General features: G+C 37.8%; 1 protein-coding gene across 1 annotated transcript in view; it reads left to right on the forward strand.

Moving 5' to 3' along the window:
* The window catches only part of LOC150090705 (protein disulfide-isomerase A4-like), a 133802-nt gene extending 114002 nt beyond the window's left edge, over positions 1-19800 (forward strand). The window contains exon 10 of the mRNA XM_090369889.1: positions 19382-19800. Within this exon, the coding sequence (XP_090226015.1) occupies positions 19382-19800 (419 nt within the window). The remainder of the gene's footprint in view (positions 1-19381) is intronic.
* Positions 19801-20170: the final 370 nt, after the last annotated feature.

Here is a 20170-nt window from a genome sequence, read left to right on the forward strand (position 1 = left end):
GATTGCTTTGGAAAAAAAAAAAAAAAAAAAAAACAACCTGTGGTTTATGACTATGTAAAGAGACATGGCACACTATAATTCTTGGTGTTCAATTTGTATGCCATTGATAAACACTAGAAAGCACAGCTCTTTCACAGGATGTTGCCACACATGGATCCTGTGTTAATGCTCCCCATTGACTCGAGACTAAAAACACTGCCATTCTTTATTCAAGCTTGTTCTTAGCATTAGCATTAGTAGAGGCATATGATGCAAGAAAGCAAGCTTATGTAGTATCAGCCAAAAAAAAAAAAATGCTTCCATTTCACCCCTCCGTTCGTTCCAAATACCTGTCCAGAGCCTTAAATTTATTTAGCCTATCAACTTCCACAACAAAGGATGGAAGTCTGTTCCACCAACCAACCAACCACCCGCTAGCTAAAGGCAAAAACTTCCACAGATCTGTCCTACATCTGTCTTTCCTCAATTTGAATTTATGCCCTATCAGGTGATTATTCTGAGCAAGAGAAAGAATCCCATCAGCATTGAGCATGCTCAAACCATTCAAGGCTTTATACACCTCAATCAGATCACCTCGCTGGTGCCTATTCTCCAGACACTGTAATTTGCAAAACTTAAGCCTTTCTTCGTAAGAGTAACCCTTGGTTTCATTCACTAATCTTGTTGCCCTTCTCTGTACTCGTTCCAACAACTCTACATCCTTCTTAAAATGAGGCCTCCAGACCTGTATACAGTACTCAAGGTGTGGCCTGACCATTGCCTTATACAAGGGGATAATTACCTCCTTATCCCTGCTAGAAAAATTCCTGTATATCATTGACAAGACACGATGAGCTACTCTTGCAGACCATCTGCACTGCTCAGAAAACTTCATATCTCTCTGCACAATTACCCCCAGGTCCTTTTCGTTCTCTAACCACTGTTAGTGTAGTACCACAGAGTTGATACGTTACTCTGGGTTTACTGCTTCCCATATATAGGACTTTACTTTTGTCAATGTTAAACTTAATTTGCCACCTCTCAGCCCATCTGCTCAACTTTTCTAGATCCTTTTGCAGCAGCGTACTGTCATTAGTATCCTTAACAACCCTGCCGACCTTTGTATCGTCAGCAGACTTGGACATTAAGCTTGATATTCCATCACCAGTATCATTTATAAATACAGAAAACAACAATGAATCCAACACCGAACCCTGAGGGACTCCACTAATAACATTAGTCCATGATGAGCAGTTTCCATTCATTACTACTCTCTGTCTTCTCCCACTCAACCATCCCTTTATCCATAGCAGCAATTTGCCTCCAATGCCACATTGCTCCAATTTGTTCAGCAGTCTTCCATGTGCAACAGTATCAAAAGCCTCTCTAAGATCCAAATATATGATATCAAAGTTATTCCCTGCATCCAGTTCCTTTGTGACCACATCATAGTATCTAATCAAATTGGTCAGGCAAGACTTTCCCTTAACAAAGCCATGCTGTGTTTGAGCTGTAATTGAAGTCTTGTCTAGATGATCCTGCAGTGCTTCTTTAACCAGTGCCTCCATTAATTTTCTTGGAACAGAAGTTAAGCTCACAGGTCTATAATTACTTGTGTCAGCCTTTGATCCTCCTTTGTGAATTGGGGTCACATTTGCACATTTCCAGTCTATGGGTACCTCCCCTGAGTCCAAGGAAGCTCTCATAATTATGGCTAAGGGTTTGCTTACTTCCTTTGCTGTCTCCTTCTTTAATATAGCTGGATAGATCCCATCCACCCCAGGTGCCTTCCTTATGTTTATCTTCAACAATTTCTCCTCCACTTTCCTCTCAGTTATTACAAAATCATCTAGCTCACTGCCAGAGTTTAATTCACCTCTGGTATTCCCCTCCCTGAATAACTACTCATGTGTGAATGTAGATGCAAAATACTCATTTAATTTGTTAGCCACTTGAGCAGGATCGTGAACAGTTCAACCATCAATATCCGGTGGACCAATCTGATTCATCCCTTTCCTTCTAGAGTTTACATTGGTGAAGAACTCATTGCTGTTTTTCTTTGCATCCTTTGCCAAAGACCTCTCATAATCTACCTTTGCCTGCCTAATCTCCTTTGTGACTTGGTTACAGACCAGCTTATATCTTTCATAGGCTTCCATGTTACATGTTAATTTATATGTATCCCATGCATTTTTCTTCTCTGCCATATGTCTCATTAGTTTATCTGACATCCATTTAGGCCTAAACCTTGAACAATATTTCTTAGTTGGTATGTAGCCTAGTAGCTTTGAAGATAAATTCTTTGAATGCTTCCCATTTTGAATTTGCTGTTGGTAACATCATCAGTTTGTCCCACCGTATAGAATTTAAATACGGTCTCAGACCACCACCCTTCCCTTTGCCCCCTGATGGTAGTTACCTCTTTGAGTAAATCCCACTTCAGCACACTGTGATCACTGCCATCTAGTGGTTCCTTTATCTGCAGATTCTTAATGCATGAAGAATCACTACTGATAATCAGATCAAGATTATTACTTCTAGTTGCCTCCCGAACATGCTGATGTAGAAAACAATCATTCAATAAATCTACCAAAAGCCTTGCTAGTGTGTGAGTGACCAACTCACAAATTCCAGTCAATCTCTGGGAAATTAAAATCCTCCATTATAAGACTCTCTGATTTACTAGCCCACTCTATTTTCCTGTACAGTTTCTTATTGCCGACCGGGCTAGCCGAGTGGGTAAAGTACCTACCCGGCAACCCAAAGGTCGCGGGTTCGATTCCCGCCTCGGGCTTGGATCAAAGTACTGCAAAAACCTTGGGAGGTGCAATATGGCCACAGAAGCCGATGCGCCAATAACTACCAAATCAAAAAAAAAAAAAAAAAAGTTTCTTATTATACTCATCAGAGTCATTAGGCCTATAACACACTCCTACTCTCAATTTTGATTTCCCAGTGCTTATGTCACACCAAACTGGTTCATCACTGCACTTTCTAGCCATGTCGACTGGCCGTACTTCCTTGGATTTTGTGCGTCTTAACTAACGGCATAACCCCTCCTCCCTTCCTATCCTGTCTATCCTTCCTGTTCACATTTTACTCTTCAAATTCCATTTCTGCATTCCTTATATCTGTGTGACACCTCATCTCTGATATCCCAACAATATCTACCTTTGATGTTTTGAGCAATACCTCAAATTCATCAAATTTATTTACCAAACTCCTATCATTGGTGTATACGCAAGTATACATGCACCTGTTCCTATTCTTAGCTACCCTAACACAACCCATGTGTTTACTAGTAGCGCAGTGACTCCCAGCAGTTTCTGAAATGCTCTGCATCTTGTTTTCCAGGCTGCTGCTCATTCCAATTAAAAGCAGTGCGAGAATCACTTTCACCTCTGCCAGTGTCTACTGTTAATCTATTAGTCCTTGTATCCCCCCCCCCAAGCTAGCAGTTTTCTGACCCACCTAACACTGCCTCAATAGCATCAGCAAATATTCTTGCACCCTTTCTATTTAAGTGTATCCATCCCTGTAGAAGCAATCTCTCCTGTTAACAAGTACAGACCAGGCTGAAAAATTCTACCCTTGAGCCTTGCACAGTCTTTCCAGGGCCGTACTGATCAACAAGGCTCTCATCGTATATTCCATCCTATCATGGCTGGGCAGAATTGCAGACACTTTCAAATTCAACCCTAATTCACGGCTTTTTTGTAATGTAAGTAATTCCGCTGGTCTCCTACTCTTTGTATTATTAGTTATTACACAACGTGTACGACAATATCACCTTTTGCCCTTAAAAGATGATATCCACTCTACAGCGTCATCAACCTTTGCCCCTGGCAGACATACCCTTGTCCTGTCCTGTTCCACCTATCCTTTTTACATACCATGTTCCCCATTTCCCTGACAATAGAGTCACCTACAACTGCTAGTTCCTGTGGGACCAGTGCATTCTGCCAGTTTGTTGTGTGATGATCAAGTGCAAGCTCTGGCGTTGATGTGGGCAGCTGAGGGCTTGATGGGCCCCTCAATTTAGAACCTTCGAGGGCATCCACCCTGTTCTTCAAGCTCTCATATAGGCCCATAACAATGCCGAGTTGTCGCCTGATTTTCTCACACTCCTTACATCGTGCACACACAAAGACAATCTCCTTGGCAATATCATGTCCTGTACCTGATTGCTCCACAAACATCAATTAAGCAGTGCATTTTAAAAGGCTGTGATTCAGAGGGCAACTGTCCCCCTGAGTTCTCCCCTGAGCCACAGCACTCCCATTAGCTTGAGCCTTTTGCTTTGCTTCTCTGCTCTGAGTCATGATTTCGATTCAATTTAAATTAAATTTCAATTCCAGTACAAAAACATAACCCTAAACTTGTATCCCAACCTAGTCATAACACTATATATCTATATATATTTTTTAAATATCGAGTATTATCTTCGAGTTCCGTTATATAACTTCCGTATCAAGTTATGTATTATTTAATTATGTTACATTTGTAAAATCTAAGTCGTTATTGTTATTTGGTTTTTAGGAGCATTAGCAACTAAGGCCATATTGCTCCGGGAATATGCGGTGGTCATTTCCTTGACCTTTCCGCATCCTCCATATTTGGTGTTGACGGGCTCGAACCCCGGTCTAATCAAGAAGCGTGTGCTACGCACTGCTGCTCCTTCCCACCTGACTAGGGAGGCGCCCCTAAGTCGTTATATGTATTTAGTTAAAAAAGTACAATTTAATTGACAATGAAGTTTAACAAGATTAATTAATTTTTCTGATTAATTGATAATATTTTATACTATACCTTGCTAACGCTATCTAGTTCGGGATATAACTTATTATATAACAATGGTGGCAAGTTACGAATGGTAAATCTATGGACACTTTAAGTATTAATTAACTTCCAAAATCTCACTGTCTCAATTCAGAATAAACCGAGCTTGACTAGGTCTATAAGCTACTTATAGAAAATAATTTAATATAACAATTAGTCAATAAAGCTAAAGAAGTTTTTTTAGCTATATTTATAGCTAAAAAAACTTCTTTCTCATCTCTGCACCACTGAAGTTACTGAACACAATTCTGCCTCTGCTGCTGTTGCAGAAAGCACTGGTGTCTATCACAGTGTTTTTTGGTACCATGAATATTTTTGTGAGAAGGATCCTCTTCATGATCATGCAGCAAAAGTTAAGTGCAAAGTTAGATACATAACTAAATGCTCTGACAATTTTATCTGAAAAAATACAGCAAAAAAAACAAAACTCTGGATTCATTATTTATTTGTAAAACTGAAAAATAGCATTGTAACTTCAGTAAACTTTATTTAACCTTACATTGTTCAACATATTATAATAAAAGAATTCTTTTTTCAGTTCCTTCAATCCAATTTTTACTATGTACTTAATACACATTTTGAAAATTTGGTCTTCGTTTTAATTCGATCTTTCTGGAACCAATTATCCTCGGATAACAAGGACCCCCCCCCTCCCTGTATTTAATACCACTCATATACCTTGTGAGCTTAATAATATAGTTTATTAAGCGATTCGCCTAAACTACTATACATTAAGGCAACATTTCCCAAACGTTTTTAGTCACGGAACACTTTTCATCTCACAGTATATTTACGGAACACTTTTCATCTCACAATATATTTGTGGAACACAAGTTTAGCGGGAGCCAAAAAACTGTTTGCTTTTATTTTATTTCGTACGATGCACTGTGCATTAGGAGCACCTTTATTTCCGGCACCCCCGTAGCCAGTTGCAGCAGTGTATAGCACACGCTTCTTGATTAGACTGGGGTTCAACCCCGTGACCACCAAATACGGAGGATGCGGAAAGGTCAGGGAATGACCATTGCATATCCTCGGAGCGATGTGGCCTTGATTGCTAATGCTCTTAAAAAAAACAAATAACAACAGCACCTTTATTTCCAACACATGTAAAGCCAAAATTCAAATAATTGTCACATACTTTTATTTGGTCTTTTATTAGTTTTTTTTGGCCCTGAGTGCCAAGCGTAGTGATTCCAGTGACCTTTCAGCAAATTTTCTAGTGTGTCAATTATTATAAAGAGCTTAGTGTGAGTTTTTGTAATCTCCTTAAACTCCTACTGCATATATTAATAACATTTAGCACATTAAAACTTACTAATACAGAAAGGAAAGTCACCTTTCTTTATATTAATCACTTACTAACCCCTTCTTTTCCCTGCTTTGTCACTAGGTGGCACTGCTCCTGCCTCCATGTGGCAGGGCTGGAAACCTGGGAGGAAAAGCTCTCACTCCCAGGGCAAAAAGGAGCAAACAGCATGGATTCTGACAAAGTCACAAAATCCTCTAACATGGCCCAATCAACTTAAGAACGTGAAGAAATTTGTACAAACATGGTTAAAAGGCAAAAAACCTGATATATATATATATATATATATATATATCTGATAATTAAAATAAATATGATATTTAAAATAATATCATATTATTTTAAATATAATAAAATAATATAGCTACATAGCCATATTTATTTATTTTTATTACTTTTGCCTAACTTTTACCTTACATAATATATATATATATATATATATATAAAATTATTTTTATGTGTAGAATATAGTAAGTATACAAATATCGAATTTTACTAATGAAAATACGGTGTACCCTGGGAGCGATATATATGTGTGAACAAAGGGTGGAAGAAAGGAAAAGAAAATAAGTGTAACGATATAAAATGAAAAGCACCAAAATGCAAATTTTGAAAAAACAACGACCAGGGTCGAAATAGCATTGCAGTATCTTTCATAATTTTTGTGTCTTCTTCAGAGGTCATCCACCAAAATTATGAAAAGGACAGCAATACTCTTACTTCTGTTTCTGACATGTTCTGTATGTCAAAGAGCACGTGTAAGAAACCACGTGGTAAAATCTAAAAAGAATTTTGAATACAAATTTTGAATAAATAATTAAAATCAAGTTATGCAAAACTATTATGTATTACTAAAGTATTACATACAGAACATGGATGACCTTACAGAAGTAAGTAGACCGCTATGAAAGTGAAATTGCGAAGACAAAGGAAAGGAGTGACCGAATGACAATGACTTACCGCTACTGGTTGTGTTGACAGAAAAGACTGCTGGAGGCTAACTCGTGTATATATGCGTAGATACGCTAGCGGCACCTAGCGTTAGACGAATTTTGGTGTCTGTATATTATGTAATGAATTTACGTAGGCGGTGGAGCTGCGCTAGGCTAAGATTAAGTACATGATGCTGAAAACACCCAGGATAGCTAAGAAATATAATAGCTGACAGAGTAGCAGTAGAAGGCAGCTAAACTTTGTTAAGGCGAAAAAATAGATTGGGTATAGTAAGAAAAATAGTGCTCTGGTATAGCGTTCGGTAAACTGATGGCGCACAGAACATAAAATGTAGAATCTAGTAAAGTAAAAAGATGATTAAATTAGAAATATGTAGTTGGGCTAGGGTAATTCAGGGTTGCAAACCCGTTCCTATAGTTAGGACCCTGAATGAATGTCCGAGAGTTAGTGCATCATGTATTTAAGTCAGTTGTGTTAAAAGTGTAATTGTGTACATTTAAGTTACAATCAAATCACAATTAACGATTAAATAAATAAATCAAGATAGGCTTAAAAATAATTACAAGATAATTACAAGATAAATACACTGTGTTAGGCCAATCGGTGGGTATGAGTTTTCCAGACTGTAAGACACCAAAGAGGCCTAGTGTATTGTATTTACACTATATACATACTTGATGCATATGGGAATAATTATAAGTCAATAATGCTGTTTATATTAATATCTATTAGGTTCTTGTGCCTTAATATGTTAAGGGCTTTATTGATATGATGGCGCAGATATGCAATAGGAAAAAGATTTTTGGTCAGTTTATTGTATAATATTCTGATGTTATCAATAGCTGTTGTTTTGTCGCTGCATATGGTTGCTATTCTGATGCATTGTACTAGGATAACATTAGCATGTACCTGTTTGGAAATATTGGAATTCCATTGTGTAAAATTTACTATGCTAAAGTTGAATGCTTCACGTTTGTTGTACAAATTGATGGAGGTTATACCATTTTTTAACTTAATGTCTAGATCCAAAAAATGGGCTGCTGTATCAGAATTGTTTGTTCTTTCTAGTACAAGTTCGTTGGGGTATAAATATCCATAATCCTGGATGAAATTCGGGCAGTTGATCACTATGAGGTCGTCTATATATCTGAATAGGATAAGGTCCTGTGGGAATGAGGTTTTTGGCTATTATGCATGAGGCCGGGCTGCCCATAGGTGTTCCATTGGTTTGTTGATATACTGTATTACCATCATATATGAAGTTATTGGAGATACATAAGTTCAGTATGTTGTTCCAGTAGTAGTTGTTGCAGGAAATAGAATCCTTATGTTTATCATAGATATCTTTGAGTACAGATTTTAGATTGGTTTTATTGATACTGGTAAATAGGCTATGGAAATCAAAGGTTTGAATATTATTGACTTTATTACTTTGCAAAAATTTTAATACAGGTTGGTTGTTGCCTATGATTTTACTGTTATGTATGTTATGCATCAGTGGTTGCAGTAGTTGTTCAAGTGTCTTTCCAGATTTGTGTACATAACTATTTTTGCATGAGGTTATGAATCTGAAGCCTATTGGTTTTTTATGAAATTTAGGAATGAAGTAAATATAAGGCAAGCTGTAATTGCTTAAATTAAGCTTTAGCTTCTTATTGAAGGCTATTAGTTTTTTTGTAATGCTATTACATGTACTGGATATCGGCTTGTAAGTATTGCTTGAGTTAAGTTCCTTAGTTAACGTATGTGTATAAAAATATTTGCAAATGAATGCAAAATTATTGGCTGCTTTATCTACCTGTGTGATTACGAAGTCTTTATGTATTTCTAGGCAGATTATGTTTTAATTTAGTCAGGTTGTAGTATTTGCCCTGCTAATATACATTTGAACTGTGCAATGCATATTTATGCTTAAATAAGGCAAATGTATGGCTAATCCACATATGGTATGCTTCTATAGGTGTATTATTTTTGTAGGCTAGTTGGAAGCAGTAGTTTAACAGGTCTTGAGCTTGCAGTGTCCCTGATCCATAATTCATATTATCGCAATTCTAATCCATCTAAATCTTAATTTTCTTCCCCCACACATACCATACAGCTTCTCTATTTATTTTTATTTTTATTATTCGTAATTATATATATATATATATATATATATATAAGATACCTGCTCCAAAGTATCTCATCATTCATTCTACGGGTGAACAGTCCACTGAAAAATTATCCTGTTTCCTGATACAAAAATGTCTGGAAAGCATAGCTGGAACTCCAAAAGCAGTAAAAAGATTAAAATCAGGCGACCTACTAATTGAGACAGCCAATATACGACAGTCAGAGCAACTAATTAAAATGTCCACTTTTGGCGGAATCCCAGTATCAATTACATCCCATAATACTTTAAGCACCTCGAAAGGAGTAATCTCTGAATGGGATCTTCTCACTATAACAGAAGAAGAAATATTACAAGAAATGAAAACCCAAGGAGTCATGTTAAAAGAATAACGGTCAAAAAAGAAGGAATAATCATCCAGACCAGAAATATCATTTTAACTCTCAACACTCCAAGTCCACTACAGCACGTGAAAGCAGGATACTTGCTTTGTCAAATCCGACCTTACATACCAAATCCTATTCGATGCTTTAAATGTCAAAAATACGGACATTCACAAACAACATGCAGAGGAACAGCAACATGTGCCAAATGTGGTTCCCGAGAACACACCAACCAAGAATGCACAACCGAGCACCCTAAATGCCCAAACTGTAGTGGAAGCCACACTGCCTACTCTCAAGAATGCAAAAGATGGAAACAGGGAAGGAAAATCCAAAAATACAAAGCAGAACACAAAGTTACATACCAGGAAGCCAGAAAGACGATACAACCAGCCAACACAATGAAACCTACCTACGCACAGATAGCTCAAGTAGTACAAATAACCCAGAACCAACAAACAACAGGATCACAAACTGAAGTCACAATCGCACCAAATGAATTGTTGTCAGATTTGGCACGCAAGTGGCTCATACCCCTAAAACAGCAGAAGCGAGAACAGGCGGCAAACACCCCTATCTCATTTCCACCAACAGTAATTTCACCACTGCAGGGAAAAATCAAAGATACCTCCATAATAATGCACCATGCTGCTGAACAAATGGACACAGCAGGAAAAACACAACAAGAAGAGCCCGTTCTAGAAATATTTGCCTAGGAAGATATGGACACTGGAAAGCCATATTTCCCTAAAAAAGACAAACCACGGACAGAAAAATTTAAAACAGTAACGAGAAAACAACCAGAAAACTCATCTAAAACAAAACAATGAGTAGTACCTTTATTCAATGGAATTGCCGAGGTTTCGTAAGAATGTTGATGATGTTTGTGATTTAATTCCTCAGTATCACCCGATATGTTTCTGCTTACAAGAAACATATCTAAAACCTGACGATACAATCTTAATCAAGAATTACACTATACATAGACGAGACAGAATAAATAATTCTATAGCCTACGGAGGAGCAGCAATCCTTGTCAATTCTCACATACCAGTCCAAGCAGTCCACCTACAAACCACTCTTGAGGCAGTAGCAGTACGTATAGCAATAAGTAGGTTAATAACAATAGTATCAATATATTTACCCCCGAATCAAGAAATAAATTACGAAGACTTAGAACTAATAGATCAACTACCCCTCCCTACTGTATAATGGGGGATTAAATGGACCCTTTATGGGGAAATACTGATTTTAATAAAAGAGGACATCAAATAGAAAAAGTAATAGATGCCAAAAATCTAATCCTCCTGAATAGTGGAAAACACGTGTATTTCCACCTTCCAATAGGAACTAGCTCAGCAGTAGACCTTACTTTATGCTCCCCAGCATTATATCCTGTTTTAGCATGGACAGTTCATGAAGAACTATTACACAGTGACCACTCTCCCATTTTTGTCACTTTAACAAAAGACACCCTATGTCAATCCAGATGAAAACCCAAATGGAAATTTCACAAAGCAGACTGGGAAAAATTCAAAAATTTAGCAGTAATCGAACAACAGATAGTCTGACAACTAACCACTGACCAAGCAGTACAATATGTAACGAATCAAATTAGCCAAGCAGCAGAACAATCAATATCAAAAACGTCTACCAAACTTCCTCTATTCCCAAAGCCTTGGTGGAATGAGGAATGTACCCAAGCAAAATGAGATAGAAACAGAGCATGAAATATTTTTCGCAAAAGTCCTACCACAGACAATCTAATACATTTTAAAAAAATAAGAGCAATATATGTCAGACGAGCATGCAAGAAAGCCTCCTGGATACGTTTCACCTCAACCGTAAATAGAACTGCAAATACTAAAACAGTTTGGGATAAAATAAGAAAAATGAACAATAGATACCAAAATTTAGTACATCCAATTATCAATTGGCAAGGACAAGACATCGCTGATCCAAAAGAAATAGCAAATGCTTTAGATGAAACATTTGCCAAAATATCTGCCACCACATCCTTTCACCGGAATTCCAGAAATATAAAAATCATCAAGAAAAATACAACTTAAAATTGTCACAAACAAATACCCATAAATACCCATCCGACCGTATGTAAAATACATAACACACTATCAAAACTAGCAAAGTGAAAGCAAAAGATAAGTTTCTGCTGGTTTCTGGACATGTAGGAATAGATGACAATGAACAGGCAGACCAAGCAGCAAAACAAGCAGAAAGCCCAATCAACAATACCATACCTGGACTATAAAATTACAATTCGAAATAGTGGCAACAAAAATGGCAGGAACAGGCTGGTAACAAATTATTACAGATAAAACCAGTACAAGAACCAACAGACAAGAAGTTATACTTAGCAAATGTCAAACCAGACACTGTGTCAAGTTAGGACACACCAATGTTACCCACTCCTATCTGCTCCGAGCCGAATCTCTGCCGCAGTGCTCTGACAGTGCAATCGGTCCAACATATTCTACTTAACTGCCCTAACTTTACACGAGAATGTCAGATTACCTTTAAATCCTTAAATGGAATGGACACATTTTCATTACGAACAATATTGTTAGATAAATCTAATATATTCGAAATCTTCCAGTTTCTGAAATGCATTAACTACTACAATTTGATATAAAAATCATAACAAAAGACATCATTGAATAAGTCATAAATCATAAGTTTGGCACATTATAGCCATAGAAGCTGATGTGCCAGAAAAATATCCAATCCAACCAACCATCCTATTTTTTCACTTCGGATTTTTGGAGAACAAAAGGCCGCGATTGTTCATCCTCATCTTGAGGTGTGATAATATCGTGTTCATTTTCATCGACCACAGTTGTACTTGCTTCTAGTTTTAAAGTTCGTTTTTTCAGCCACAAATCCGTGGTCATTTATTTTAATAATAATATTTCAAAATACTAATTATCAAAAAAAAAAAATGTATACAAGGAAGTGAGTTTAGTTATGATATCGGTTCACTTCCCCCTCTCCTTCAACCCGTGTACTCCAGGCTAAATCACATATGAATGGCATATTAGATCACTACAATGCTACTACTTTTTCGTAGATGTCATTACCTATACGCATACTTCTCCATGCAAAAGCCCACCAAATTGAAGTGTTCCACAGTCTATTTGATTATTAGTCCTTCCCAGTATATCAATAACAAAAAAAAAAAAAAAAGTTAAAAATTATAATGATACAAGTGGTGTACGCTACAAATATGTAGAATTTATTCATTTTATGAGTTGTATTAAATACAGTAATAACCTTGATGGAAAACAACCACGTAACTTCCTTCCCCCAACTATGGAGCCCTTTTCAAACTCATTCAGTTGGATGTGGTCAGAGCATCACAAAAAAAAAGCCTTCCAACAAATTGACTTTTCAGTATTTGCACTTCTTATTGTGCAAGTGTCTACTCCACTGGCTCTGTCTCTTGTTTATTTTCACTTCCAAAAACAAATATTGAGACATTGTAAGTTATTCAGTGCTAATTCTTACTTTATTGTGAAAAGTAGAGATAAATGCGTAAAGAAAAATACTAAAGGTAAATGCCTTTGGTTTTCACAGGATTTACCTTAAGTATTAGACTGGCTCCCACAGATCTTGATGCTTCCAGTTTATTTTGTTCATTCCAAAATAAATACCAGATTTCGTCATTGTAATTTTAGTTCTCTTTTTCACAAATTTAATGATTTTCACCTTTGGTATGAAATACTTTTCTAGAGATATTCCAACTTGCATTTTCAATGGCAAACTCATATCAACTCAAGTTAGTTTTCTTCAAATGAAAGCAGATTTAAGCTGGGTTGGGGTATTTCTTGTTGTATACAAAGAAATTCTGTATGTGCACACAAGATGCCTCTGGATTTATGAACTCCTATGTAGTATGATTATGTGAATCAGTTTTCCACCTTTTTACTCTCTAGTTTTACCGGTGTCACGCAAATCTGTGATGCCTCTAACAGGTAAGCAAAAGGAATTTTCTCGACTTTAGCTCTTTCATCAGCATGTACATATACAATAAATAGCCGCTTATTAGGTTGACTTACGTAATAGTCAGCAGGTTTCCATTTAGCCTGGATTCAGTGAGATGGCAAAAGCATTCCAGTGGTACTGGTCCATGTTGATCTAGTTGCCTCCCACAGTTTTAGCAAAATTGAATGATTGCAAATCTCCACTCTGAAGTGCTTGTTCCACCTCATCCCACAGGTGCTTAATTGGATTGAGATCTGGTGACTGGAGAGGCCTCCACAATAGAATTCACTATTGTGGAGGCCTCTTATGTTCACTCTTGAATTCACTCTTATGTTCCTGGAACCAGTTCTTTACAACTTTGGCCTTGTGACCTAGTGCATTATCCTGTTGGAAGAACCTATTTGCAGCTGTATACACTGCTGACGTGGAGGGATTTACCTAGTTGGAAACAATTAGCATTGGTAGAGGCATTTGAAGCAAGAAAGCAAGCTTATGCAGCATCAGCCAAAAAAAAAAAAAAAAAAACCCACTTCCACTTCACCCCTCTGTTCGTTCAAAATACCTGTCCAGCTGAGCCTTAAACTTATTTAGGCATCAACCTCCACCACAAGGGATGGAAGTCTCTTCCACCAACCAACCACCCGCTGGCTAAAGGCAAATTTCCGCACGTCTATCCTACATCTGTCTTTCCTCAATTTGAATTTATGTCCTCTCAGGTGATTTTTCTGAGCTAGAGGAAGAATCCCATCAGCATTGAGCATGCTTAAACCATTCAAGGCTTTATACACCTCTATTAGATCACCTCGCTGGTGCCTAGTCTCCAGACACTGTAATTTGCAAAACTTAAGCCTTTCTTCGTAAGAGCACCCCTTTGTTCCATTCACTAATCTTGTTGCCCTTCTCTGTACTCGTTCCAGCAGCTCTACATCCTTCTTGAAATGAGGCCTCCAGACCTGTATACAGTACTCTAGGTGTGGCCTGACCATTGCCTTATACAATGGAATAATCACCTCCTTATCCCTGCTGGAAAAATTCCTGTATATCATTGACAATACTCCATGAGCTACTCTTGCAGCCCGTCTGCACTGCTCAGAGAACTTCATATCTGCCTGCACAACCACCCCCAAGTCCCTTTCATTCTCTACCACTGTCAGTGTAGTACCACAGAGTTGATACGTTGCTCTGGGGTTGCTGTTTCCCATGTGTAGTACTTTACATTTGTCATTGTTAAACTTCATTTGCCACCTCTCAGCCCATCTGCTCAACCTTTCCAGATCCTGTTGCAGCAGCATAGTGTCAGTAGTGTCCTTGACAACCCTGCCAACCTTTGTATCATCTGCAAACTTGGACATTAAGCTTGATATACCATCATCAATATCATTTATAAATACAGAAAACAATAATGGACCCAACACTGAGCCCTGAGGGACCCCACTAATAACATTAGTCCACGATGAGCAGTGTCCATTGATTACCACTCTCTGTCTTCTCCCCCTCAACCACCCCTTTATCCATAGCAGCAATTTGCCTCCAATTTGTGTAGCAGTCTTCCATGTGCAACAGTATCAAAAGTCTTTCTAAGATCCAAGTATATAATATCAAAGTTATTCCCTGCATCCAGTTCTTTTGTGACTGCATCATAGTATCCAATCAAGTTGGTCAGGCAAGACTTCCCCTTAACAAAACCATGCTGTGTCTGAGCTATAACTGAAGTCTTGTCTAAATGATCCTGCAGTGCTTCTTTAACCAGTGCCTCCATTAATTTTCCTGGAACAGAAGTTAAGCTCACAGGTCTATAATTACTTGTCAGCCTTTGATCCTCCTTTGTGAATTGGGGTCACATTTGCACATTTCCAGTCTATGGGTACCTCCCCTGAGTCCAAGGAAGCTCTCATAATTATGGCTAAGGGTTTGCTTACTTCCTTTGCTGCCTCCTTTAATATAACTGGATAGATCCCATCCACCCCGGGTGCCTTTCTTGTGTTTATCTTCAACAGTTTCTCCTCCACTTTACTCCCAGTTATTTCAAGATTCTGTAGCTTACTGCTAGAGTTGAATACACCTCTGGCATTCCCCTTGCTGAATAACTCCTCATGTGTTAATGTCGATGCAAAATATTCATTTAGTTTGTTAGCTACCTGAGCAGGATCATCAACAGTTGACCCATCAATATCAAGTGGACCAATCTGATTCATCCCCTTCCTTCTAGAGTTTACATAAGTAAAGAACTGTTTGCTGTTTTTCTTTGCATCCCTTGCCAAGGATTTCTCGTAATCTGCCTTCGCCTGCCTAACCTCCTTTGTAACTTGGTTGCATATCAACTTGTATCTATCATAGGCTTCTGTGTCATGTGTTAATTTGTAAGTATCCCATGCATTTTTCTTCTCTGCCATATGCCTCAGTTCATCTGACATCCATTTTGGCCTAAACCTTGAACAATATTTCTTAGTTGGTATGTTAAGCCTAGTAGCTTCCAAGATAAGTTCTTTGAATGCTTCCCATTTTGAATTTGCTGTTGGTAACATCATCAGTTGGTCCCACTGTATAGAATTTAAATACTGTCTCAGTCCATCGTAGTCGCCTTTACGGAAGCAATAACCCTTCCCTTTACCCCTAATGGTAGTTACCTCTTTGAGTAAATCCCACTTCAGCACACTGTGATCACTGCCACCTAGTGGTTCATTTATCTGCAGATTCTTAATGCATGAAGAATCACTGCTGATAATCAAATCAAGAGTATTACTCCCTCTAGTTGCCTCCCGAACATGCTGATGTAGAAAACAATCATCCAATAAATCCACAAAAGCCCTGCTAGTGTGTGAGTAACCAGCCCCCAAATTCCAGTCAATATCTGGGAAATTAAAATCTCCCATTATAAGACTCTCTGATTTACTGGCCCACTCTATTTCCCTGTACAGTTCCTTATTATACTCATCAGAGTCATTAGGCCTATAGCACACTCCTACTCTCAATTTTGATCTCCCAATGCTTGTCACACCAAACTGACTCAACACTGCACTGTCTGGCGATGTCAACTGGCTTCACTTCCTTGGTTTTTATGTGTTTCTTAACTAATAGCATAACCCTCCCCCCCTTCCTATCCTGTCTATCCTTTCTGTAGACATTGTACTCCCCAAATTGCAGTTCTGCATCTCTTATATCTGTGTGACACCACGTCTCTGATATCCCAACAATATCTGCCTTTGATGTTTTGAGCAATACCTCAAATTCATCAAATTTATTTACCAAACTCCTAGCATTGGTGTACACACAGGTATACATGCACCTGTTTCTATTCTTAGCTACCCTAACACAACCCATGTGTTTACTTGTACCGCAATGGCTTGCAGTAGGCTCTGAAATACCATGCATCTTGTTTTTCAGGCTTCTGCTCATTCTAATAGAAGCAGTGCAAGAATCTCTTTCACGTCTGCCAGTGGCTACTGTCAATCTATTGGTCTTTGTCTCCCCCCAAGCTAGCAGTTTTCCGACCCACCTAACACTGCCTCGATAGCATCAGCAAATATTCTTGCACCCTTTCTATTTAAGTGTATCCCATCCCTGTAGAAGCAATCTCTCCTGTTAACAAGTACAGTCCAGGCTGAAAAAAATTCTACCCCTTGAGCCCTGCACAATCTTTCCAGGGCCGAATTGATCGACAAGGCTCTCATCATATACTCCCTCTTATCGTGTCTGGGCAGAATTGCAGACACTTTCAAATTCAACCCTAATTCTCGGCTTTTGTTCAACAGTGACCTGTACTTGTTAAGTAATTCTGCCGGTCTCCTACTCTTAATATTATTAGTGCCAACGTGTACAACTATATCACCTTTTTTGCCCTTAAAAGATGATATTCGCTCTACAACGTCATCAACCTTTGCCCCTGGCAGACATACCCTGGTCCTGTTCCACCTATCTTTTTTACAAAGCATGTTCCCCGTTTCCCTGACAATAGAGTCACCAACAACTACTAGTTCCTTCGGGACCAGCGCATTCTGCCTTGGGGGGTTGTCTGTGTCACGCGATGCCCAAGTGCAAGCTCTGGCATTGATGTGGGCAGCTGAGAGCTTGATGGGCCCCTCAACTTAGTTTCTTCGAGGGCATCCACCCTGTCCTTCAAGCTCTCATATAGGCCCACAAGAACGCCGCCGAGTTGTTACCTGATATCGATACACTCCTTGCATCGCGCACACACAAAGACATCCCCCTTGGCAGTATCATGTCCCGTACCCGACTGCTCTGCAATTTAAAAATAACCTGTGACATTCAAATATTACTCTACTAATATCAAGGGGCCCAATGTGAACCACAAAAAAACACTCCTACACCATGATTGCCACCACCAGCCTGCACTGTCGACACCTGGAATGATGCCCCATGATGGACATGTGCATATTGTGTTGCCATATTCAGGTCCTTCAATTAGCATGAAACAGTAACTGGTATTCATTAGACCAGGTAATGTTTTTCCAGTCCTCCACTGTCCAGTGCTGGTAATCCTGAGCCCACAAGATTACCAGCACTGGACCTCAGTTCATTTGTCAGCTGCAGTCACGGCCAGATTTAAACTTGTTGTGGCCCTAAGCTATAACATGCATGAGGCCCTTCTTTCTCTCTCTCTTACTGTTCACCTGTGACAATATTAAAAAAGGATTTTTTAAGATGGAGCGAAGCCCCCTTGTAATGTGAGGCCCTAAGCTGTAGCTTGTTTAGCTTATATTTAAATCTGGCCCTGGCTGCAGTAACCCCATCTGGGATAAGGTACAATGAGTTGTAAATTCTGAAATGCCTCTTTGGTCATTATTGTTGTACTGGGTTATTTGATTGATTGTAAATTTTCTGTTCCTCTACACAACTCTTCATCTTTTATTGGCCTGACATCAACAAGCTGTTTACAGTCATAGGATTGCTTGGTTGTTGTTTGGTTATTGGACCAATCTCTGTATGTCCAAAATAAGCTGTGTGGGAAAACTGAAAATATAGTATACCTCTGTATGTGTCTACCTGCTTTTATATTGTATAGTATAAACATGTGATTCTGTTACTGAAGGAGTACACCATTTTGTGAAAAAGGTAGGTGTACTTAATAAAGTGGTCACTCAGTGTATAGATGCTTTAATATATAGGTGGAGAGAGTATATACATTTTGCAGGTCGTTTAAAAATATGTCCCTTAACATATTAACTATGTGTCAGTGCATATGTGTATCATAGGGTTTTTAATCCACTTGGATGAAAAAACCACTTGACTTTAAGGACCATTTTCTTCTGATTTTGATGGAAGAAAACTGAATATTTTTTTTTTTTTTTTTTTTGCCAACGGCTGAATTAGTGAGCCACTGACAAAGGTTGTAGATTAAGCCAGAAGCAAAGTGGTTAATATATGAATTGTGTTAATCTTCTAGTATAATCTGCCATCTCTTTTTTATGTTTCAAACTAATAGTGGACATAGTTGTAATAGATGGCAATAGGAAAATAGCTTTTCATCTCAGAAGATTGCATTTGCTAACCTCAGTTGTCCAACTTGGTCTTGAAATTGAAGAAATCCTAATCCTCTGGAATTTATATCTAGAAGTTGATGAAACTGAATAATGTAATAGATGTAGATGATGATATTGCATCAAAAAGGTAGTGATGAATTTTTTGTTATTTGATTTTTGGCAATAATTGCACTCCAGCATTCAGTAATCATGTCAAAATAAGATCCAAATTAAATGATTTGTTCTTGAATAATTTCATGAATATGAATATTTTGTTTTTAATTTATCTTAACTGATTTCTCATGTTAACCTCAAACGAATCTTTCAGGTAAAATTGCTCGTCACATCAAGTCACAGCCTGTTCCTAAAGATAATAAAGGCCCCCTCTATACAGTAGTTGGATCAACATTTGAAAAACTTGTAACACAAAGTAAAAAGGATATTCTTATAGAATTTTATGCACCGTGGTGTGGTCACTGTAAAGCATTTGAACCAACTTACAAAAAATTAGCAAAGAAATTTGTGGATAATGAAAATATTCACATAACAAAAATTGATGCTACTGCTAATGACTTTCCAGAAGAATATATAGTGAATGGGTTTCCCACACTCTTCTACATTCCATCAGCAAATAAGAAAAGTATTATCCAGTATAGTGGCGACCGTAGTTTAAAAGACTTGGAAGTTTTTATTAATCAGAACCTTCGAACTGGAAAGAATATTAAGGATAACAAAGATGAATTATAATATTCACTAATACTTATAGGCATATTAAATGGTGCTACTGAATTTACAATTTTTACCTTTTTTTTTTCCAGTAAAAGAAATGAAATGGTGATTTGAACCAATTTCCTGTGATCATGAATGACCATGAAATGGAGCACAAATTTTGTTTTATGTACTTTTTTATATTAAACTTCTTGAAAATAATTTTAATTCATTTTTATGTGCATGATTAGTATATTCTTCTACAAATATTTTTATGTATATATACAGTTTGAAAAATAAGTGTTATATTTATATCAGATATTGGGTATTAGTAATTTTCTAAACAGAAAATTTACATGTATAACTATAGTAACTCTTACGTGTGGAACAGATTTAAGAGTACCACTCC

The sequence above is a fragment of the Mastigoproctus giganteus genome, chromosome 1, assembly GCF_048544385.1.
Source record: "Mastigoproctus giganteus isolate SK-2022 chromosome 1, ASM4854438v1, whole genome shotgun sequence".
Taxonomy (NCBI): Eukaryota; Metazoa; Arthropoda; class Arachnida; order Uropygi; family Thelyphonidae; genus Mastigoproctus; species Mastigoproctus giganteus.